Source organism: Salmo salar, chromosome ssa10, assembly GCF_905237065.1.
Source record: "Salmo salar chromosome ssa10, Ssal_v3.1, whole genome shotgun sequence".
Taxonomy (NCBI): domain Eukaryota; kingdom Metazoa; phylum Chordata; class Actinopteri; order Salmoniformes; family Salmonidae; genus Salmo; species Salmo salar.
The window spans coordinates 21,975,706-22,001,129 of record NC_059451.1 but is presented as its reverse complement, the minus strand read 5'-3'; the positions used below and the strand labels follow the sequence as shown (position 1 = coordinate 22,001,129).

Genomic DNA, 25,424 nt, shown 5'->3' with positions numbered 1-25,424 from the left:
AGATAAAGCATTTATTCGATATCCAATGGTACGTTGCATTTCCCGAAGCGGAATTTTCACTCGGACAGGAGTTGATTGGGGCCATGCGCTCCTCCCCATTTAACAGGTCATGCGTTCCTCTTGTTTTGAATTTGAATAATTTTCACAATGCATGTCCTCTTTGATTCGATAGTATAAAACTCAGCAAACTCCAGCGTTCGGCTACTTGGTGGCTGGTTATGTTTTCTTATAAGTAAGGCCTTACATAGATGGGAGGCCTGTCTCTGAGTGTTTTTTAAAAGTTGTACTGTCACTTTAAAACAATGATGACACGCCTCCTTTCAACGTACTCCTTGAAGCTCGTAGTGTGGTTGCGCTGTGATTGGAAGCAGAGAAGCGTCGAGCAGCGAGCGACCCGTCTGCTTCTCACTGGTGAAGGACTACCTTTCGGCTCTGCCTCTCGCGGGGCTGCTGTACAAAGATGGCGGGCGAACTGGTGGAAGCGATGGTAAGCAGAGATCCGCTCGACCGGGTTGATAGGAAAGGGCCTGCGTGGGAGATGGCCGGTTAGTATGGGAAACTGTAAAGGTTTCCCATGAATACTGTATAAAAGGGTTTAACTTAGTGATGGTTGATTAATTGGTAGCTATATTGAAACTGGTTTCTCTTCGCCGCTAAGTGCGTCTAGCTAACGTTAGCTAGCAGGGACATGGAAAATGAATGATGAGGCCATAAAAACAGTCGCCAGCAGGGAGTCAGTGCGAAATTGTGTCATTCAATGTTTAAGCGAGCGATTGCATTGAACATTCGGTCCATCCACTGGCACTTTGACTTGTCAAATGGACGTATTTTCACTGTTGGGATAACAACAAAGCTAGTGGAGTTAACGTTAGTTTACCCACTAGCCTAGCTTCTTGTCAGACAAGGCAATTGGCAATGCCGCTGTCCACCTCTACACGCTGCAAGCCTGATACACGAGTTGTAGAAATGAACCTGAATTGATGAGATTGACTGATGTAATTAGTTTGCAAGACTTTTCTAACTACACTGAACAAAAATATAAACGCAACAAATATTTTACTGAGTTACAGTTCATATAGCAAATCAATCAATTAAAATTAATTAATAAAGCCTAATCTATGGATTTCACTTGACTGGGAATACAGATTAATCTGTCAGTCACAGATACCTTAAAAAAAAGGTAAGGTCGTGACCACCATTTGCCTCATACAGAGCGACACATCTTCACATATAGTTGTTCAGGCTGTGGAAAGTTGTCCCAGTCCTCTTCAATGGCTCTGCGAAGTTTCTGGATATTGGCGGGAACTGGAACACGCTGTCGATTCAGAGCATCCCAAACATGCACAATGGGTGACATGTCTGGTGAGTATGCAGGCCATCGAAAAACTGGGACATTTTTCAGTTACAAGGAATTGTGTACAGATCGTTGCGACATGGGGCTGTGCATTTCATGCTGAAACGAGGTGATGGCGGCAGATGAATTGCACGACAATGGGCCTCAGGATCTCATCAGGGTGTCTCTGTGCATTGAAATAGACAACGAACAAATGTGTTTTATCAATGGCTATCTTATGCCAGCCCATACCATAACTCCACCACCACCATGGACTCTGTTCATAATGTTGACATCAGGAAACCGCTCACCCACACGATGCCATCTATCCGGTACAGTTGAAACTTGGATTCATCCGTGAAGTGAATACTTCTCCAGCGTGCCAGTGGCCGTCGAAGGTGAGCGTTTGCCCACAACTCTGTTACAACACCAAAACGCAGTCATGTCAAGACCCAGGTGAGGACGACAAGCACGGAGATGAGCTTCTCTGAGACTGTTTCTGACAATTTGTTCCGAAATTCTTCAGTTGTGCAAACCCACAGTTTCATCAGCTGTCCGGGTGGCTGGTCTCAGACGATCCTGCAGGTGTAGAAGCCAGATGTGGTGGTCCTGGGCTGGCGTGGTTACATGTGGTATGCGGTTGTGAGGCCGGTTATTTTTTTTATTTAACCTTTTATTTAACTAGGCAAGTCACACAACACTACATAAAGAGAGAGACTTAAGACAACAACCTAGCATGGCAGCAACACATGAAAACATAGCATGGTAGCAACACAAAACATGGTACAAACATTATTGGGTACAGACAACAGCACAGAGGGCAAGAAGGTAGAGACAACAATACATCACGCGAAGCAGCCACAACAGTCAGTAAGTGTCCATGACTGAGTCTTTGAATGAAGAGATGGAGATATAACAGTGGAGTTTGAGTGGTTTTTTTTTGCAGCTCGTCCAAGCCGCTAGCTGCAGCGAACTGAAAAGAGGAGCAACCCAGGTTAGACGTACCACCATTGGATGCGGTTTATTATAGAGAAATTAACATAAAAAATTCAAAGGGCACTCGCACATCTGAGCTGTCTTTTATTTTGAAGGTGCATGGTAACAGTTGAATAAGATGAGGGAAAAAATAAGAAACCCACACATTTCTCTTGATAGTATCACTTCTCTTTAATAGGCTTTACGTATTGGCCTCAAGGCCTTCGTCAGAGCTTTTGAGTTAAAATTTGTAAAATTATGTAGACATGGCTCCACCCACATCCGTTCCGTGCATCGAATGTGGTTAGAGTCAAGGGAAAATAAGTAAGTGTTACCAAAACAACAATGTGCATTTGATAAATATTCAAATAAAGTGTGACGTCAGAATCATCTGAAATCTGGGCGTTAATTGATCAAATTTACAACATAACATACTTGGCATTTCATCATTAAGACACCTAGGAAATAATGTCTGGAGGGTGAAAATCCAAAAACATTCTCTTTTGCTGAGAGTATTATTTATATCACCTCCCCTGTCTTGATATCTTGACTTTCTCTATGCCACACAATCTAAAGGTAGAAATGTCATATTTTTGGTCATTTAAAATGTACTGGGACTGGATAATCCCTGTTGTTTCTCCTGATTTTTAACTTATGTTCACAAATTCTCTGTTTGAGAGAACAAGAGGTTTAACCTACATAACACAATCCACATGTACATTTAATCATGTAGATAACATGAGTGATGGAGCACGTATTAATGTTATTTATTGGGAACTGTTTTGAACATGAATGAATGCTCCCATTTCAGATTACTCTGTTTTTATTGCGCTGTACCCAATGATTTATGAAAACTTGCTTGGTAGGTTGATGTCCTCATTGTGGTTTTACAGACGTGTTTAATATGTTTTATGTACACCCTTTTATTAGAGTATTTATGAAATTCACAATGTTATATTTGGTAACACTTATTTTTCCCTCGACTCGAACCACATTCGATGCATGGAATGGATGTGGGTGAAGCTATGTCTACATAAGGGTGCTAATGAAAAAAAATATTGAAAAAAAATCACAGCTCTGATGAAGGCCTTGAGGCTGATACGTAAAGCTTATTAAAGAGCACTGATGCTATCAAGAGCAGTGTGCGGGTTTGTTTTTTTTCTCTCAGAGAAGTAAACATTAAATTCTCTGGCAACAGCTCTGGTGGACATTGCTGCAGTCAGCATGGCAATTGCATGCTCCCTCAACATGAGACATCTGTGGTGTTTGACAAAACTGCACATTTTTTTGTGGCCTTTAATTGCCCCCAGCACAAGGTGCACCTGTGTAATCATGCTGTTTAATCAGCTTCTTGATATGCACACCTGTCAGGTGGATGGATTATCTTGACAAAGGAGAAATGCTCACTAACAGAGATGTGCACAAAATTTGAGAGAAATAAGCATTTTCTGCATATGGAACATTTCTGGGATCTTTTATTTCAGCTCATGAAACATGGGACCAACACTTTACATGTTGCATTTACACTTTACATGTTGCGTCACACTTTCCAACAAGTCAGTTCGTAAAATATCTGCCCTGTTAGAGCAGCCCGGTCAACTGTGAGTGGTGTCATTGTGAAGTGGAAACGTCTAGGAGCAACAACGGCTCAGCCGCGAAGTGGTAGGCCACACAAGCTCACAGAACTGGACCGCCGGGTGCTGTAGAGCAAAAAAATTGTCAGTCCTTGTTTGCCTCTGGAAGAAACGCCTGCACAAGAACTGTTCGTTGGGAGCTTAATGAAATGGGTTTCCATGGCCGAGCAGCTGCACACAAGCCTAAGATCAACATGCGCAACGCCAAGCGTCGGCTGGAGTGGGGTAAAGCTCGCCGCCATTGGACTCTGGAACAGTGGAAACGTTCTCTGGAGTGATGAATCAAGTTTTGAGGAGGAATAATGGTCTGGGGCTGTTTTTCATGGTCAGGCAAGGCCCCTTAGTTCCAGTGAAGGGAAATCTTAACGCTGCAGCATACAATGACATTCTAGATAATTCTGTGCTTCCAACCTTGTGGCAACAGTTTTGGCGAAGGCCCTTTCCTATTTCAGCATGACAATGCCCCCATGCACAAAGTGAGGTCCATACAGAAATGGTTTGTCGATCGGTGTGGAAGAACTTGACTGGCCTGCACAGAACCCTGACCTCAACCCCATCGAACACCTTTGGTATGAATTGGAATGCCGACTGTGAGCCAGGCCTAATCGCACAACCTCACTAATGCTCTTGTGGCTTAATGGAATCAAGTGTCCGCAGCAGCAATGTTCCAACATCTAGTGGAAAGCCTTCCCAGAAGAGTGGAGGCTGTTTATAGCAGCAAAGGGGAGGACCAACTCCATATTAATGCCCATGATTTTGGAATGAGATGTTTGACGAGCAGGTGTCTACATACTTTTGGTCATGTAGTGTATTTCAATTTAGCATAAATAATTGTAGTTAACATGCTGAGTGTTAAATTCTTTATACCAGGTAATTGTATAGATAAGTCTGTGCACAGCTCTTCAAATCAAATGGTATTGGTCAAATACACATTTAGCAGATGTTATTGCGGGTGTAGCGAAATGCTCGTGTTTACAGACAGATTATTTCACTTATAATTCGCTGTATCACAATTCCAGTGGGTCAGACGTTTACATACACTAAGTTGACTGTGCCTTTAAACAGCTTGGAAAATTCCAGAAAATGATGTCATGGCTTTAGAAGCTTCTGATAGGTGAATTGACATCATTTGAGTCAATTGGAGGTGTCTCTGTGGATGTATTTCAATGCCTACCTTCAAACTCAGTGCCTCTTTGCTTGACATCATGGGAAAATCAAAAGAAATCAGCCAAGACCTCAGGAAAAAAATTGTAGACCTCCACAAGTCTGGTTCATCCTTGGGAGCAATTTCCAAACGCCTGAAGGTACCACGTTCATCTGTACAAACAATAGTACACAAGTATAAACACCATGGGACCACGCAGCCGTCATACCGCTCAGGAAAGAGACGCGTTCTGTCTCCTAGAGATGAACATACTTTTGTGCGAAAAGTGCAAATCAATCCCAGAACAACAGCAAAGGACCCTGTGAAGATGCTGGAGGAAACGGGTACAGAAGTATCTATATCCACACTAAAACGAGTCCTATATCGACATAACCTGAAAGGCCGCTCAGCAAGGAAGAAGCCACTGCTCCAAAACTGCCATTAAAAAAGCCAGCCTACGGTTTGCAACTGCACATGGGGATAAAAATCTCACTTTTTGGAGAAATGTTCTCTGGTCTGATGAAACAAAAATGTAACTCTTTGGCCATAAGGTCCATCATTATTTTTGGAGGAAAAAGGGGAAGGCTTGCAAGCTGAAGAACACCATCCCAACCGGGAAGCACGGGGATGGCAGCATCATGTTGTGGGGGTGCTTTGCTGCAGGAGGGACTGGTGCACTTCACAAAGTAGATGGCATCATGAAATAAAATTATGTGGATATATTTAAGTAACATCTCAAGACATCAGTCAGGAAGTTAAAGCTTGGTTGCAAATGGATCTTCCAAATAGACAATAACCCCAAGAATACTTCCAAAGTAGTGACAAAATGGCTTAAGGACAAAGTCAAGGTATTGGAGTGGCCATCACAAAGCTCTGACCTCAATCCTATAGAAAATTTGTGGGCAGAACTGAGAAAGCTTGTTTGAGCAAGGAGGCCTACAAACCTGACTCCGTTACACCAGCTATGTCGGGAGGAATCGGCAAAAATTCACCCAACTTATTGTGGGAAGCTTGTGGAATGCTACCCAAAATGTTTGACCCAATTTAAACAATTTAAAGGTAATGCTACCAAATATTAATTGAGTGTATGTAAACTTCTGACCCACTGGGAATGTGATGAAAGAAATAAAAGCTGAAATAAATCATTCTCGCTACTGTTATTCTGACATTTCACATTCCTAAATAAGGTGGTGATCCTAACTGACCTAGGACAGGGAATCTTTACTATGGTTAAATGTCAGGAATTGTGAAACTGAGTTTAAATGTATTTGGCTCAGGTATATGTAAACTTCCAACTTCAACTGTACATATGAAATGAGTAAAACGTTATTAAAGTGATCAGTGATTTCATGTACATAAGGCAGCAGCCTCTTAATGTGCAGGGTTGAGTAACTGTAGTGTAGGCTACCTTTTTAAGTTATTGGCACTTGCCTAGCTCAAGGAATCCAGATGGTAATCCAAAACTTCCCCTCTTCTTTCTATCACTCTCTCCTTTGTGTCTTCCCTTCAGAACATGGTGAAGAGTTTCCGGGTGTCTGACCTGCAGACGCTGCTGGCCTCCATGGGCCGCAGTAAGAGCGGTCTAAAGCATGACCTGGTGGGACGGGCGCTGAGGCTGGTGCAGACAGAGTACAGCCCAGAGCTGCTGAAGAACGTGCGGCAGCTGTACGAGTCACGCTTCCCCAAGGCGTCGGGTTGGCTGGCTGCTCGGCGCCCGGAGGGGGTCCCGGTGGCCTACTCCTCCCTCAGCTCCTCCCCCACAGGCACTCAGGGCACAGACTACCTCAACGGCATCCCCAAGCTGTCCTCCACACCTGCGGCTGAGGTCAAGCTGGCGTCGCTGCCCTTCTACCAAACTCTGGAGACGCTGTTGCCACCAACAGAGCTAAGTGAGTGATTTTTGTCAGTAAGATGTAGAGAGCTTTCGGTCTACTCAAGTCCTTGTAGAGGTCAAAAAGTTCCTGGTCAGCTCTTATAGTCAGTAAAAAAAAACCTGGCCCGACACATACAGTGCCTTTGGAAAGTATTCAGACCCCATGACCTTTTCCACATTTTATGTTACAGCCTTATTCTAAAATGTGTTAAATACATAAAAAATCCTCAGCAATCTACACACAATACCCCATAATGACAAGTGAAAACAGGTTTAGAAATTGTTGCAAATGTTTTAAAAATATTTAAAAAACTTTTACCTACATATGTATTCAGACACTTTGCTATGAGACTTGAAATTGAGCTCAAGTGCATCCTGTTTCCATTGATCATCCTTGATGTTTCTACAACTTGATTGGAGTCCACCTGTGGTAAATTCAATTGATTGGACATGATTTGGAAAGGCACACACCTGTCTATGTAAGGTCCCACATTTGACAGTGCATATCAGAGAAAAAAAACCAAGACATGAGGTCAAAGGAACCCAATCGAACAGGATTGTGTTGAGGCACAGATCTGGGGAAGGGAACCAAAACAATTCTGAGGTATTGAATGTCCCTAAGAACACAGTGGCCATCATTCTTAAATGGAGGAAGTTTGGAACCACCAAGATTCTTCCTAGAGATAACCACCCGGCCAAACAGCAATCGGGGGAGAAGGGCCTTGGTCAGGGAGGTGACCAAGAACCCGATGGTCACTCTGACACAGCTCTAGAGTTCCTCTGTGGAGATGGTTGTCCTTATGGAAGTTTCTCCCATCTCTGCAGCACTCCACCAATCAGGCCTTTATGGTAGAGTGGCCAGATGGAAGCCACTCCTCAGTAAGAGGCACATGACAGCCCACTTGGAATTTGCCAAAAGGCACCTGAAGACTCTCAGACCATGAGAAACAAGATTTTCTGTTCAGATGAAACCAAGATTGAACTCTTTGGCCTGAATGTAAAGTGTCACTTCTGGAGGAAACCTGGCACCATCCCTATGGTGAAGAATGGTGGTGGCAGCATCATACTGTGGGGATGTTTTTCAGTGGCAGGGACTGAGAGACTAGTCAGGATCGAGGGAAAGGTGAACAGAGCAAAGTACAGAGATCCTCAATGAACCTGCTCCAGAGTGCTCAGAACCTCAGACTGGGGGGGGGAGGTTCACCTTCCAACAGGACAACGACCCTAACCACACAGCCAAGACAACGCAGGATTGGCTTTGTGACAGGTCTCTGAACGTCCTTGAGTGGCCCAGCCAGAGCCTGGACTTGAACCCGATCGAACATCTCTGGAGAGACCTGAAAATAGCTGTGCAGCAACACTCTCCATCCAACCTGACAGAGTTTGAGAGGATTTGCAGAAAAGAATGGGAGAAACTCCCCAAATAAGGTGTGCCAAGCTTGTAGCGTCATAACCAAGAAGACTCGGTTGTAATCACTGCCAAAGTCACTTCAACAAAATACTGAGTAAAGGGTCTGAATACCTATGTAAATGTGATATTTCCATTTATAAAATTTTATAAATTAGCAAACCTTTCTAAAATACTGAATTTGCTTTGTTCTTATGGGTATTGAGTGTAAATTGTTAGGTTACAGACTTTTCTCATCAATGTTGAAAAAGTTAAGGGGTCTGAATACATTCCAAAGACACTATATATTAATGACAGAAACATGACATTACAATGAGAAGTACTAAGGACATTTTGAACATTGCGAAGCATAGTGAAGTTATGGTATGTGTATGGATCTTTTTTTCTTCTGCATCTGTCCTTATAGTTGCCCAGAACAGTGAGAAACTGCAGGACAGTCAATGCATATTTGAATTAACACAGAGCCAAGCGGACCAAGTCAGAAACTCAACGTGAGTGTAACACTTTTATTCAAGTTAACTGTCTTATTCTACTGCTTGTGACTTTGAATGGGTACCATAACATTCCCTCCTTTGTTTTAGTGAGCTTCGACCAGGAATGAAGGCAATCCAGGTGGTTCTTAGGTGAGTTTACAAGCGTTCTCAACTGTTCAACACATAACAGCACACCAATCCCACAATTGCATAGGTAATTTCCGGTACATACAGTTCAAGCCTATTCTAGATCAGAATAGCTAGGCTTCCATCAATTTGTTCAACCATATTCAAGTGAATATACTAACATTTAAACAAAAATTATGCACATTTTACCTGCAGTAGTGGTTTTCCATGAAATTGTCTTCTTGGTAGCCTTGAGATTAGAGCATTGGACCAGTCACTGAAAGGTTGCTGGTTTGAATCCCAGAGCCCACAAGGTGAAAAATCTGTTGCTGTGCCCTTGAGCAACGCACTTAACCCCAATTGCTCCAGGGGTGGTGGACAATGGTGACTGTGGCATGATCCCATTCCCTACGGCTGTCTCAGGGGGAGTTGGAATATGCAAGAACACATTTTAGATGGTTTTGGCACAAAAGTCTGCAATACACAGCAAGTGTGCCCACTTTGCTCTTGGCACATGCGCTCTAGCCAACAGCTTGCAGATGCAGCATAGAGGGTAGGCTTCATTATGAGATTATGGATCAGTGAGTTTTATTTTATTTGTCAATTGACAGTCAAGCATCAGTCATCATGCCAACAGCATAACATTTAAGGCCCTCTTTATTGGAAAGGAGCATTTAAAAAAAAAAAAAAAAAAACTATAATAATAATTTGTACCTTTTTATTTAACTAGGCAAGTCGGTTAAGAACATTCTTATTTACAACGACGGCCAAACCTGGATGATGCTGGGCCAATTGTGAGCCGCCGTATGGGACTCCCAATCATGGCCGGTTGTGAAACAGCCTGGATTCGAACCAGGGTGTCTGTAGTGACGCCTCAAGCACTGAGATGCAGTGTTTTAGACTGCCGCGCCACTCTGGCGCATCAAACTCGTGCACTTTCACCATCCTGTGAAGTTCATCATAGCTTTTTTAATATTTAGCCTAATACACTGCAGTGTGAATACTTTTCCAACAGCTCATTCCAAAATCATGGGCGTTGATATGGAGTTGGTCCCCCCCTTTGCTGCTATAACAACCTTCACTCTTCTGGGAAGGCTTTCCACTAGATGTTGAAAAATTGCTGCGGGGACTTTTTCCATTCAGCCATGAGCATTAGTGAGGTTGGGCGATTAGGCCTGGCTCGCAATCGGCGTTCCAATTCATCCCAAAGGTGTTCAATGGGGTTGAGGTCAGGACTCTGAGCAGGCCAGTCAGGTTCTTCCACACCGATCTTGACAAGCTATTTCTGTATGGACCTCGCTTTGTGCATGAGGGCATTGCCACAAAGTTGAAAGCACCGAATCGTCTAGAATGTAATTGTATGCTGTAGCATTAAGATTTCCCTTCACTGGAACTAAGAGGTCTAGCCCGAACCATGAAAAACAGCCCCAGACCATTATTCCTCCTCCACCACCCAACTTTACAGTTGGCACTATGCATTGGGGCAGGTAGCGTTCTCCTGGCATCCGCCAAACCCAGATTCGTCCATTGGACTGCCAGATGGTGAAGCGTGATTCATCACTCCAGAGAACGCGTTTCCACTGCTCTAGAGACCAATGGTGGTTGAGCTTTAGACCACTCCAGCCGATGCTTGGTATTGCGCATAGTGATTTTAGGCTTGTGTGGCTGCTCTGCCATATTCACTTGTCAGCAACGATTTTGGCTGAAATTTCAAAATCCAATCATTTGAAGGGGTGTCCACATACCTTTGTGTATATATAGTGTAGCATTTCTTGACTGCAACATGGTTATTCTATCACAAAATGTGCATCAAAGCATTTCTACTGCATTTGTCACATGGTCTATTTCACAGGTTAGAAAAATTATTCACCCGTCTATTGTATTTTGTTCTGTCGACATTTGGAAAGTTTACAGACAATTATACAGTTTCCTCTACTGTGTCCTTTATCAACTTTATCAAGTCCCAACAAAGCAGTGTACATTTTATGTGTGTATTGAATGACAAATCTGACCACCACAACCATTGGCTGAATGGCTGTGTTTAAGAGGATTACATATGTTGCCATCTAACACTGATAACCATTGATAACCTCCTGTGCTGTTGCTATGATCCTTTACAGAATCTGTTATACAGACTCCATCGGTGTCCAGGAAGATCAGTACCCTCCCAATATTGCTGTCAAAGTCAACCAGTCCTACTGTCATGTACCAGTAAGTAGTCAAGCTGGGGAATCCCATGCCCTCAGGCAAACAAACCAACCAACAAATCAGAAGAAAATGCCAATATCTTGGTTGCTAAACATGTCTATATTTGTTCTGCACAGGGTTACTATCCGTCTAATAAGCCAGGTGTGGAACCGCGTCGTCCCTGTCGCCCAGTCAACATCACACCCTGGTTACACCTCTCCACTGCCACCAACCGGGCCACTGTCACATGGGGCAACTTCGGCAAGGTCAGTCTCTGGTTGAAACTTTACATTGTTATTTTAGAACCTTGCCAAGAGGCGATGCCTTTTGCACATCTAAAGTAAACTCTGATGTACGCAATGTAATTGCAAGCTGTTTTGATTCATTTCCATGACAAGTATTTGAAATGGTGTGGTTGTTTTTGGCAGCTGTCTAAATGTTGACAGCTTCAGATGATATCTGCTGCTATTTCCAGTGTGTTCATTCTGTTCAGTGCTCACTCATGTCCTCTCGTCCTGTGCAGCGCTACTCGGTGGCAGTGTATTTAGTGCGGGTCTTCACATCAGCAGAGCTCTTCAGCCAACTTAAACACTGCTCAGTGGAGAGTGCAGAACGCTGTCGGGAACGCAGTAAGTGGCCTCACCATTTCTCTTTCATGCTTTATTGCATTTTAGTAATGTTTACACCTGTGTTGTGTGACGTTGAACTAGTTTATTTCTGCTGTGTCCAGTCCAGGACAAGCTACGCTTTGATCCAGAGAACGAGATCGCCACCACAGGGCTACGGGTGTCCCTCATCTGTCCTGTGAGGATCTGCACTCTCACCACAAGCCATATTCACCCAGTCATGCTTTCATTTCTTATTAAAGAGCAAGTCTCAAACCTTTCAGTTGTTACTGACCAAAACCACAACACGAGGAACAGGCTACCACTCACCATTTGTCTACAGCCTAATGCTCATAACATACCTCCCTTTCCTTTTCCTCCTCTCAGCTAGTGAAGATGCGGATAGGAGTGCCGTGTCGGGTGCTCACCTGTGCCCACTTGCAGTGTTTCGATGCCATCTACTTCCTGCAAATGAATGAGAAGAAGCCCACGTGGACCTGCCCCGTGTGTGACAAACAGGCTCCCTTTGAGCTGCTCACCATTGATGGGTAAGTAAGGCATGCTGAGGCTTGTCACTTACCAACAGCACCACTACTACTCACTCTCCAGGAATTTGAGAACCACTCTTCCTTTTAAAGGTCTTTGCATGGGTTAGAATTTTTGGAGCAATTTCTTTGATACCTAAAACTTGCAATGGCCTACCTACACTGGGCTACATTTTACATCCACTTATTGAGGACCTGGATAATTTGGACTAAAACCCAACTATGGTAAGCGTGCTATATTACGGATGGAGTCTCTAAAAGATACAAACTGTATGAATTTAATTTTTTCAATCTACACACAATACCCCATAAAGACAAAGCGAAAACAGGTTTTCAGAAATGTTTGCAAATGTATTAAAAATAAAAACATACCTTATTTACATACAATACCAGTCAAAAGTTTGGACACACCTATACATTCAAGGGTTTTTCTTTATTTTGAGTATTTTCTACATTGTAGAATAATAGTGACAACATCAACTATAAAATAACACATGGAGTCATGTAGTAACTAAAAAAGTGTTAAACAAATCAAAATATATTTGAGATAGTAACCACCCTTTGCCTTTGACAGCTTTGCATTCTCTCAACCAACTTCATAAGGTAGTCACCTAGATTGTATTTCAAATAACAGGTGTGCCTTGTTAAAAGTTAATTTGTTGAATTTATTTCCTTAATGCGTTGGAGCCATTCAGTTGTGTTGTGACAAGGTAGGGGTGGTATATAGAAGGTAGCCCTATTTGGTAAAATACCAAGTCCATGTTATGGCAAGAACAGCTCAAATAAGCAAAGAGAAACGACAGTCCATCATTACTTTAAGACATGAAGGTCAGTCAATCCGGAACATTTCAAGAACTTTGAACGTTTCTTCAAGTGCAGTCGCAAAAATCATCAAGCGCTATGACAAGGACCGGCACAGGAAAGGAAGACCCAGAGTTACCTCTGCTGCAGAGGAAAAGTTCCTTAGTTACCAGCCTCAGAAATTGCAGCACAAATAAATGCTTCAGTTCTAGTAACAGACACATCAACTGTTCAGAGGACACCACGTGAATCAGGTCTTCATGGTCGAAAAGGACACCAATAAGAGACTTGCTTGGGCTAAGAAACACGAGCAATGGACATTAGATGGTGGAAATCTGACCTTTTAGTCCAACCACCGTGTCTTTGTGAGACGTAGAGTAGCTGAATGGATGATCTCTGCATGTGTGGTTCCCACCGTGAAGCATGGAGAAGATGTGATGGTGTGGGGGTGCGTTGCTGGTGACATTGTCAGTGATTTATTTAGAATTCAAGGAACACTTAACCAGCATGGCTACCACAGCATTCTGCAGCGGTACGCCATCCCATCTGGTGGGACTATCATTTGTTTTTCAACAGGACAATGACCCAACGCAGTGCTTCAAGTTCCTTGGTGTCCACATCACCAACAAACTATCATAGTCCAAACACACCAAGACAGTTGTGAAGAGGGCATGGCAACACCTCCCCAGATCCTCAAAAGTTCTACAGCTGCACCATCGAGAGTATCCTGACCGGTTGCATCACTGCCCGGTATGGCAACTGCTTGGCATCTGACCCTAAGGCGCTACAGAGGGTAGTGCAAACAACCCAGTACATCACTGGGGCCAAGCTTCCTGCAATCCAGGACTTGTATACTAGGCGGTGTCAGAGGAATGCCCAAAAATTGTCAGACTCGAGTCACCCAAGTCATAGACTGTTCACTCTGCTACTTCACGGCAAGCGATCCTTAAAAGCTTCTACCCCCAAGCCATAAGGCTGCTGAACAATTAATCAAATGGCCACCAGACTATTTACATTGTTTTTACACTGCTGCTACTCGCTGTTTATCACTTTACCCCTACCTACATGTATAAAAACTGCGTTGTTGGTTAAGGGCTTGTAAGTAAGCATTTCACGGTAAGGTCTACACCCTTTGTATTTGGAGCATGTGACAAATAAGATTCGATTTGATCAGACCACGAGAAACACGATTCTCTGGTCTGATGATACCAAGATTGAACTCTTTGGCCTGAATGCCAAGCGTCACGTCTGGAGGAAACCTGGCACCATCCCTACGGTGAAGCATGGTGATGGCAGCATCATGCTGTGGGGAAGTGTGTCAGCGGCAGGGACTGAGAGACTAGTCAGGATCGAGGGGAAAGATGAACGGCACAAAGTACAGCGAGATCCTCAATGAACCTACTCCAAAGTGCTCAGAACCTCAGACTGGGGGGGAAGGTTCACCTTCCAACAGGACAACGACCCTAAGCACACAGCCGAGACGGAGTGGCTTCGGGACAAGTCTCTGAATGTCCTTGAGTGGCCCGGACTTGAACCCTATCCAATATCTCTGGAGAGACCTGAGAATAGCTGTGCAGCAACGCTCCCCATCCAACCTGACAGCTCTTGAGGATCTGCAAAGAAGAATGGGAGAAACTCCCCAAATACAGGTGTGCCAAGCGTGTAGTGTCATACCCAGGAAGACTCCAGGCTGTAATCGCTTCCAAAGGTGCTTCAACAAAATACTGAATAAAGGGTCTGAATACTTATTTAAATGTGATATTGAAACATTTCAAAAAAAAAAAAATGCTTTGTCATTATGGGGTATTGTGTGTAGATAAGGGGAAAACAACTATTTAATCCATTTAAGAGTAAGGCTGTAACAAAATGTGGAAGAAGTCAAGATGACTGAAATACTTTGAGTGCAATGCATTCTGTTCATGTTTTATGATAAACTTGGGCAAATGTAATTTAATACATTTAGTTGAATCCCTGCTAAGGTCAATAAGCTAAAAATAATATATATTTTTGAATTCTGTTTTAATGCCTGGATTCCGTGAGTGTGCTAATTATCATATTTGAACCAGAATGAGGCTCTGTTGTTCCTGCAGTGATTCATCATCTTCGTCAAATGTTTTCATAATTTATCGGCAGCTAATCGCCACTGAAGCCTAGGCCAACCAGTAGCCTATGCAAATTAGAGAGCCAAATGAATGACACTCACCGATGCAATTTGGTAGGCTACACTGACTGACAAAACGAGTCACTCACTTTAGCAACCAGAGCTCTGTATATAATGACGAGATGCTCATTTCTCCGCCCTAGCAATGGGAGTCGTTGTCCCAAAGGCAGGAAGGCAGGCGACAAGTTTAGGTCCAAAATAAAGCTAATAGAAACGCATTGGGCTTATTTTGGAAAGATTTTGGCGAGAGTGAAACCTCTCGCTTGGCCTCTTCCTCTCTGCTGTGTTTCTCTGTCATCGTTAGCTATGTGACTGACAGGCGCCTATCCTATCAATAGATGGCTAGAAGATGCATATCATTCATTCCAGCAGGAGGGCTCGACGGACTAGCGAATTAAACTTTTAAAAGAGAAGTAGCCGAATTAATATGACGTGGAAAATGTAACCCGCTGATTAGCCGGCGCTAATGGAAAACACTTAAGTCAATGTATTTAAATTGAAGTTTTATCCTAATTTCAATGTTTACAACGCTGGTTAAAATTATTACCTTTTTTTATGTAATATCACCAATGCGCATTGGTCCCCGATTAAAATATTTAACTGGTTAAATGTAATCTACGTAATCCCCAAAGGTAATTATTTAGATGGCTATAAACTATAACTAGTAATGCTGCATACTCCAAGAAAGGTTAAAATCTCACCTTCCTGGTAAAAATAGTTACATTGCTGAGGTGTAGTCATTTGAGGACAAGCTCAAGTACACAGTACAAATGTGATAAAAATGAAGTATTTGATGTATTTCCTATTCAACAACTGAATAAGGCTTGAAACGACTTGTGCTTTCTAAATATAATCACATTTATAAAATGACCTAACTATAAGAGTTCACCTTCCTTATAACTGTAACATACATATTTGTATGTTTAGTGTTAGAAGGTGCATATTTTCTAAAGGTCTCCCTTGATCAAAATGTCTGGCCCTATCGCTGTGAACGTCACACACAGCTCTAGCTTGGGTTCCTGAACTCGTTGGGAACTCTCCTTTCATCTCATATTGATCTTGTCTGTCTATGACAGTGTTTTTGTTTGAAATCGATACATTTTACGTTTGATAAAGTTGGCTATAAATCGAATACGCTAGAGGGACGAAACCACTCTCCTCCTGTGCTACGATGTGACGTAGGGTTCAGCAAGGAGTTGGACAGTCAGAAGAGCAAATTAAATGGTAAGAGGGACATCCCAGCTTCAAGTTGTTAGATTTTACATCCTACTTCACATAGGCGTATGAGATATACTCCTGTGTCTGTGAGAATCAGAGCTACCGCTCAATGCAAGCCATTTCGATCTACGGTGTCAGAACGGAACTGGTACCAGAACCATGCAGGTCCCCTAAACAGGGGAATTTATATTTAGAGAGTTAAGATACAAGTGCATCGATCCGCGGACCCAAACCAATAAAAAATATCTGAAAAATCTGTTCACAATTTATGAATCGCCGGTTCACAAAAATGATTTGCTCATATCACATTATTTCTACTTTCCAAAAATACTTCCTCTTTTGTGACAACTGATGCGTCCTCTCTCATTCAGTGTCAAACTCCATTCAACTGTGTAGACAGTCATTGATTTTTCAGTAATTTTGCATGCCAAACAACCCCAGGCCTAGTCAAACTGCGCACTGTGCCCAGCTTTGCGCACTGACCAACACGAGGTAGGCAGCCTGTTCCTGATCTAGCACATCTGCGCAGTACTTTCAGCATTCAAATGCTAAAATGGCTTGCGTGATATTGAGCTTTATTAGTTGAGTGACAACCTGTGTAATTTGCTAGGTTAATGTTATCTATCTGTTGAAAATGTGTTTAACTTTTATTCCGGTAAGATACTGGAGACACAACTCATCTTGCTATAGCTGCTAAACAGGGCTTACAATAGATTTTATTTGGATGGTTCAGCAATAGGTTTTATAGTTTAAAGAGAATCTGTTTATATGGTCATTTTTATATATACAAGGTAAAGTTGAAAATGTCATAATGAAGACAGCAATCACTTTTGCAAGGCGCACTGCAAATGCCTGAAGCAAGAGAAGAGAAGTTCTCTGTAAAAACTTCCAAACTGTCAAAACCATTTGAGATTGGGGGTGAAATCCAAAGTTGTGCTATGTCTTCATTGGCTAGGTCATAGCTAATTTTTGGAAATGATAAATATTGATACATTAGTAGCTAAAACACAATCTGCAAAAATTCCAGAACCAAAGTGGGAGGACAAAAACATATGCTACATTGCCCCCCTCCCTAATCTGGTAGTAGGGTGGTAGATGCCTAGGCTCCCTTATCACTCAGCTCACGTTCCTACATAATACATGCATCATTTACACCCAATCCTCCCCGTCCCCCATGCCGTGGACCCTGCTGACTTTCCCTTCTCGCTGGTGCTGCTGTGGGCCGGGGAGTTGCTGTACGCCTCAGGTATGGAGCTGTATACTCAATACAAAAGTATAAGCAACTCATCACAGCTCTGCCACAAACATGGAAGAGGCATTTACTCAAAAGAGAAAAGAATGAATGTTTGTCTGCCGCCAATCAAAAAACTTGCATGGCTAAAAAGACTAGTATAAATCGCATAATGTATCAGTACCACTTAAAGTCGAGAGGTTTGACAACTATACTGCATCAAATTCAAGGTAGTTAGGAACCGATTTCATGTCCCAATACCATGGCATCGGGTTTATCAGATTAAAAAAATATTTGACTCATCAAAGTTATTTTCAATTTAAACTATATACATTTCTCGCCACAAAAATAATGCTCAATATATGGGGCATTGAACAGTCAGCCCCATGCAGATTCTGCCACGAGGAAACAATCAATAGAGCATCTCTTTTGATACTGTCGCTTTTGATTTGTTGAGTCATAATGTACAGCACAAATAGAAACTATATATAGCTTCTTTCCACAAACTTCCTTAAAATGTATATCTAATATTTGAGAGTTGTGTGTTGTGGGACACATCCAATCCCTGCTTGTGTGTCCTGATATGATATGTACTTATTTGCCTGACTCTTTTGTCTCTGTGTGTCCAGGCTGGCATCTGAGATCTTAAAGGAGACCCATGAGGACATTGAGGAGATTGAATATCTGACTGACGGTTCATGGAGAGCCATTCGAGATGAGAAGGAGAGGGAGAGGGAACGGAGCAACACTCCCGACTATCCTGTAGTGGATATATGTAAGTGCATGTCAAATGGGGCTGGGTGGTATGGGCAAAATATCATCATGATATTTGTAGGAAAAAAAGTTATGTCTGCATTTTGTTTTTGAATGATAAAAGTTGTAAATATCATTTGAGTAGTCCATGACCCTAGGGGGGCAGCACATACATTCTAAGTGATTTTCAATGGGTCTTTCTCAATTCTGATTTGTTTTATACTGTTCAATTTAACTTCAACCGCCAACGATGTCTGCATTTTCATCAATTTCTACATTGCCTGCACTTATTTGTTATCATTTCCACACTGTGCCACGTAGGGCTGCATGATATTGGCAAAAAATCAAGCCCTAATATTGCGATTTGACTTTGCAATTTAGATCAAAACACTTGAGTGAACTGTTGGAATCATGGCCATAGAATAATTATTCTGTTGTAGTGGGCAGTACTTTGAATACAGTGTTTGAAATGACAACGAATGAAATGAAAAAGGATAAAGCCAGGGAGGAATTATTTTGACAGGGTAGTAACCAAGTTATGCTCAGTGTTTCCCAGGAGACCCTAATTTAGATATTACTTTACATGGTTTATGTAGCTAGATACTGTTGCACAAACATGCTGATCTAGGCCTACACCAGCACTGCTATCTGTTTGTTAGCTACGTTTGTTCTGACACTGAAAAGACAAAAAGACAAACTAGCTATTTGCAGACAGTACAATACATTATCAGTTTGTAATTCTAGAACGCTTGTGGATTTATATTTTAAGAAGAAAAGTGTAACGCCGTATCATTGTCACCAACATCTGACCATGCAGCAAGTGCTCGTGACTGTGGTCGAGCAAAAACGTGTCTCCTTGAGTGACTGGGAAGGGCTTGGTGTGTACGTGCAGAAGGAGTAGGGTGAGAAACAACTCAAGTAGCAAATGGAGTAAACTATAAAAACTGGTGGCGTATCACATTTTAACAAACCAAACATTGAAATACCGTTATAGAAGGTAAAGTAAAAACCCAAACCGGTCCGTGCATCAATACCGGTGTGTGTATATAGTAAAATATGGTATTCTGCCCGGCCCTAATGTCAAATATTTCCATTTTAGCTCTTGCAGACTGATTTTGATACTTAGTGCTTTTGGAAAGTATTCAGACCCCTTGACTTTTTCCATATTTTCTTATCAGCCTTATTCTAAAATGGATTAAATAAACATAATAATCTACAGCGAACTACACACAATACCCCATAATGACAAAGTGCAAATGTATAAGAAATAAAGATACCCTATTTACATAAGCATTCAGACCCTTTGCTATGAGACTCAAACTTGAGCTCAGGTGCATCCTGTTTCCATTGATCATCCTTGATGTTTCTACAACTTGATTGGAGTCCACCTGTGGTATATTCAATTGATTGGACATGATTTGGAAAGGCACACACCTGTCTATATAAGGTCCCACAGTTGACAGTGCATGTCAGAGCAAAAACCAAGCCATGAGGTTGAAGGAATTGTCCGTTGAGCTCCAAGACAGGATTGTGTCGAGGCACAGATCTGGGGAAGGGTACCAAAACAATTCTGCAGTATTGAAGGTCCCCAAGAACACAGTGGCCTCCATCATTCTTAGATGGAAGAAGTTTGGAACCACCAAGACTCTTACTAGAGATGGCCGCCTGGCCAAACTGAGCAATCGGGGAGAAGGACCTTGGTCAGGGAGGTGACCAAGAACCTAATGGTCGCCTAGAGTTCCTCTGTGGAGATGGTTGTCCTTATGGAAGGTTCTCCCATCTCTGCAGCACTCTACCAATCAGGCCTTTATGGTAGAGTGGCCAGATGGAAGCCACTCCTCAGTAAGAGGCACATGACAGCCCACTTGGAATTTGCCAAAAGGCACCTAAAGGAAATTTCTTTTTTTTTTCTTTTTTTATATTTCAATTTCTAAACTTGTTTTTGCTTCGTCATTATGGGGTATTGTGTGTAGATTGATGGCGGGAAAAAAACGATTTTAATGAATTTTAGTATAGGTCGACCGATTATGATTTTTCAACGCCGATGCCGATTATTGGAGGCCCAAAAAGCCGATACCGATTTAATCAGCCGTTTTTTTTTTTTACTATTATTTATTTATTTGTAATAATGACAATTACAACAATACTGAATGAACACTTATTTTAACTTAATATAATACATCAATAAAATCAATTTAGCCTCAAATAAATAATGAAACATGTTCAATTTGGTTTAAATAATGCAAAAACAGTGTTGGAGAAGAAAGTAAAAGTGCAATATGTGCCATGTAAAAAAAAGCTAGCGTTTAAGTTTCTTGCTCAGAACATGAGAACATAATGAAAGCTGGTGGTTAATTTAACATGAGTCTTCAATATTCCCAGGTAAGATGTTTTAGGTTGTAGTTATTATAGGAATTATAGGACTATTTCTCTCTATACGATTTCTATTTCATATACCTTTTGACTATTGGATGTTCTTATAGGCACTTTAGTATTGCCAGTGTAACAGTATAGCTTCCGTCCCTCTCCTCGCTCCTACCTGGGCTTGAACCAGGAACACATCGACAACAGCCACCCTCGAAGCGGCGTTACCCATGTAGAGGAAGGGGAAACAACTACTCCAAGTCTCGAGTGACGTTTGAAACGCTATTAGCGCACACCCGGCTAATTAGCTAGCCATTTCACATGGGTTACACAAGCCTCGTCTTGGGAGTTAAACCGCGCAATGCATTGCAAAGGGCTGCTGGCAAAACGCACGAAAGTGCATTTTGAATGAATGCTTACGAGCCTGCTGCTGCCTACCACTGCTCAGTCAGACTGGTCTATCAAATCATAGACTTAATTATAACATATAATAACACACAGAAACACGAGCCTTAGGTCATTAATATGGTCGAATCCGGAAACTATCATCTCGAAAACAAAACGTTATTCCTGTTACATTGCACAACCCTCAATGGTATGTCATAATTACATAAAATTCTGGCAAATTAGTTCGCAACAAGCCAGGCGGCCCAAACTGTTGCATATACCCTGACTGCGTGCAATGAACTCAAAATGACACAATTTCACCTGGTTAATATTGCCTGCTAACCTGGATTTATTTTAGCTAAATATGCAGGTTTAAAAATACATACTTCTGTGTATTGATTTTAAGAAAGGCATTGATGTTTATGGTTAGGTACAGTCGTGCAACGATTGTGCTTTTTTCGCAAATGCGCTTTTGTTAAATCATCCCCCGTTTGGCGAAGTTGGCTGTCTTTGTTAGGAAGAAATAGTCTTCACAGTTCGCAAGAGAAGTGACACATTTTCCCTAGTTAAAAGAAATTCATGTTAGCGGGCAATATTTAACTAAATATGCAGGTTTAAAAATATACACGTGTATTGATTTTAAGAAAGGCATTGATGTTTATGGTTGGAGCAACGTGTACCTAAGCGATTATATGCAACGCAGGACAGGCTAGATAAACTAGTAATATCAACCATGTGTAGTTAACTAGTGATTATGATTGATTGTTTTTTATAAGATAAGTTTAATGCTAGCTAGCAACTTACCTTGGCTTCTTATGCATTCGCGTAACCTCGTGGAGTGCAATGTAAAGCAGGTGGTTAGCGCGTTGGACTAGTTAACCGTAAGGTTGCAAGATTGAATCCCTGAGCTGACAAGGTAAAAATCTGTCGTTCTGCCGCTGAACAAGGCAGTTAACCCACCGTTCCTAGGCCGTCATTGAAAATAAGAATGTGTTCTTAACTGACTTGCCTAGTTAAATAAAGGTGTAAAAAAAAAAAAAAAGAAATCGGCAGCCAAAAATACCGATTTCCGATTTGTTATGAAAACTTGAAATTACGATTAATCGGTCGACCTCTAAATTTTAGAATAAGGGTGTAACTTAGAAGTGGAAAAAGTCAAGGGTTTCTGAATACTTTCAGAATGTTCTAATTTATACGCCATGCTTTGTAGGTCATTTATTTTAGATTATATATATTTTTTTATAGCATTGGTTTGTAATAGTGTTCACTTGTTCCCCCCCTCTCCCTCCCAGGTGTTCCTGAGGCGAACGGCCACTCCCCAGCCCACAGCAGCACCAGCCAGACAGGGAAGTCAGGAGCAGGGTCCACGGCAGGGGGAACGGGCGGAGGAGTGGTGGTAGATCTGACTCTGGACTCAGAGGAGGAGGGGGGAGGGGCTAGAGGAGACAGCGACGACACTGAGGACAGCCAGGACAGCCCCGCCCCCAAGAGGGGCCGATACGACTATGACAAGGACCTGGTCACTGCCTACTGACTGGCGGATTGACCCCACAAACTGAGAGAGAGGGTTGGGCTTGATTGGAGGACAGGAAATCATTAGTCCCTTCTGCATCCCCTGCCCGCCCGCCTGCCCCCACTTCTCTGGCGTTTATCCACACACAGACACACTCTCATACATGCACTGTCATCCTCTGGAGTGGTTAGGCTTCATCTATACACCACTGGAAACAACTGCTCCCTAACACTTGTGGCTCACCTCTCCCAGCATTCTGTATCCTCCCTCCTTAGAGACAATTTAAAATGATAACCTCTCAAACTATTCCCCCTCCATCTCCTTGTACTTTGTATTTGACTTGAATTTAAGGCTCTCAAAGCCACAAGCATTTGGTGTTTCGCCACTTTTTGTGATCGCAGGCAATGGGAGATATGGAGCATCATCGTTGTTCAGTCGTAAGAGGTCAAGATAACCTATATGAAGAATTTGTGACTCGAGTCACAGACTAGATCTTTCTGGAATATGATGAAATTGAACACCCCAACTTTCTTTCTTGTTTAATTCATTCAGACAATGAAGACAAAGCAAATGGGCTCTAACAGTATTTCAAATGGTTTAAGTCAGAAAATCCCTAAAAATTATTGGTTTGATACTTCCCCCATTTAATTTTGTCCTCAGATGATGACAACCTACCTCAGTCATACAGAGAGAGTAGCACCTGAACTATGGTTGCTATAGAATTTTAACAAGAGGGTCTACTTTTTCTTTTTTCGCTCGCATCACTTAAAAATAAAGAAATCCATTAAACATTTTATACAACTTGTACGGCCCAAATAGGGAATAGGTTATGGGAAGCAGAGTCATGTTCATTAGGGCACAATAGCAACATGTTTTTTTTTTTTAATGTTTTGTAATGGAAAACGAGTACTTCCCTGTTTGAGTGTTTTTGTTTTGTGCTGAATATGACCCAGGAGTGCTGTATCTTTGAGAAGTTCTTGTAAGTACTCCCCACTGCATTGAAATATATACGATTTCAGTTGGTGTCTGAATAGCTACACAGTATGACAAGCAATTGTCATAGTGGCGGGTAAGCAGAGACCAGCAGTTATCGTTTGAGGTTTTGGAACATAATCTTTTCAGATTCTGTCCAATGTTCTGTGTTGCCAGTGTTGTTCATATTGATCAAGGAAACTAATACAGCATGGATTATTTTCACCTGCCCATTTATTGTCAGTTAACCGTTGGATAGTCTGAGACTAAACACTGCTGCATTCAACCTTCTTCCCCCTAAATCATGACAGCTTTACAGTGTTTTGAACCAGATGAATTTTTCTTTCAGTTTCTTAAATTTGTTCATTAAAAAAAAAATGATTGAACAAGGCACTTGACTAAAGAATGTCACAAATATTAGTATCGACACAAAACTGGTCAAAACCATGTTGAGGCAATTGTGCCAAAGCAGATTTGTGTCAATTATCTCTTGTTGCAAGGTCAGATTTGGGTGCCTTTTTTTGTTTTGAGTTTAGATTGGTGGAGGCTGGAGCCCACAGTTTGGCTATTTGAACTGGTCTACACAGGAAGTCCCAGTAAGAAAATATATTATTTAAGACGATTTGTCATTATTTACTTTTTTTTTTTTTTTTTTTACAGAGTGGGGGACTTAAGGAGGGATGTATCTCCAGATGTGGAATGGTATCGATTTGTGAGTGTCGACATCCTTTTGACTTAATTGTCTTTGTCTAAAGTATAGTATTTATTGATAATTGATTGCGTCACAACTTTGTTTTATTTGAAAGGCAGTTTGTATTAAATTGTACATATGTGGCAATCAAGAGTGCTGTACCAGAGCCATTTATATATGGCTTTGTACTGTACACAAGTTCCCAGTAAGGGGTAGCAGAACACTTACGAAGCTGGAACTTTTTTTGTGAATGAATACGTGGCAAACTGAATGACCCAGGCTCAAGGCACTGCCATCGTTAGACATGTCCCTTTCCATCTGAGTAAACTGAGTTCTAACCAATAACACATTCTGCCTCTTCCCAGTTCAATGATATTACACTCAAATTAGCCTTTATTATTACATAGGCCCTAGATGAATGTCCTCTCTACAGGTAGTTTAAACAATCTATCAGTAATGACTGCTTCAGATTAGCTTTTTCCACAGGCACAGTTCAAATTGTAGTAAACATTGTTCATCTTTTGGGTTCCAACGGTTGCTGAGACTTACAAACGTTTAAATATTTTCGTTCCTGGTCATTAGATTCCTCACCCCAGCGATAGTCCCCGTTTTTTAATTTGTGCTGTTTATGGTATTTGTCTACTTTCAGGATTTTATAGAACAGTCTGTTGTAAATTCCTAGAATCTCTCAAATGGTATTGGTAATACATGCATTTGACTATAGCGTAAGCATATTGACATTTTGTAATCATCCTGAATTCAGACTTGCATAGACACTCAGTACTGTATGAGTAAGCCATTTTGTGGAAGATGTAGTAGTATACCTAATCTAATAATGAGATGGTATTGACTGAGGAAACGTATGGGATCTTGTCTTCCACTTTTCTGCAGTACTCATGACATTTCCATATATTTCAAGCTTGCGGATGTTATACCGATAGGTGAGTTCTGAAACCATTATAGGTAACCCGCATGGTTTGATGGCACTTTCTGTCAAATAACCCCAAACCGTAGTGGTGTCCCTGAATAT

General features: G+C 41.8%; 1 protein-coding gene across 2 annotated transcripts; it reads left to right on the top strand.

Moving 5' to 3' along the window:
* The first annotated feature begins 344 nt into the window (after positions 1-344).
* On the top strand, positions 345-24,094 carry pias4a (protein inhibitor of activated STAT, 4a). Of its 2 annotated transcripts, none has more exons than XM_014216379.2 (11): positions 345-487; positions 6,597-6,975; positions 8,774-8,858; positions 8,949-8,990; positions 11,087-11,177; positions 11,291-11,419; positions 11,677-11,782; positions 11,884-11,957; positions 12,146-12,306; positions 18,344-18,489; positions 22,511-24,094. In XM_014216379.2, the coding sequence occupies exons 1-11, from the start codon at positions 461-463 to the stop codon at positions 22,750-22,752; spliced, it is 1,482 nt and encodes a 493-aa protein (XP_014071854.1). In that variant the 5' UTR covers positions 345-460; the 3' UTR covers positions 22,753-24,094. The 2 variants fall into 2 exon arrangements, with proteins under 2 accessions (XP_014071854.1, XP_014071855.1); XM_014216380.2 differs by lacking the exon at positions 345-487 and adding an exon at positions 524-545.
* Positions 24,095-25,424: the final 1,330 nt, after the last annotated feature.

What these genes read in the sequence shown, in the direction of transcription:
- pias4a (XM_014216379.2), top strand. Translation starts at nt 461, where the DNA reads ATGGCGGGCGAACTGGTGGAAGCGATG. An exon ending in AGTCCTACTGTCATGTACCA is followed by an intron (nt 11,178 to 11,290) that starts GTAAGTAGTCAA and finishes TGTTCTGCACAG; the next exon opens with GGTTACTATCCGTCTAATAA. An exon ending in GGGTGTCCCTCATCTGTCCT is followed by an intron (nt 11,958 to 12,145) that starts GTGAGGATCTGC and finishes TCCTCCTCTCAG; the next exon opens with CTAGTGAAGATGCGGATAGG.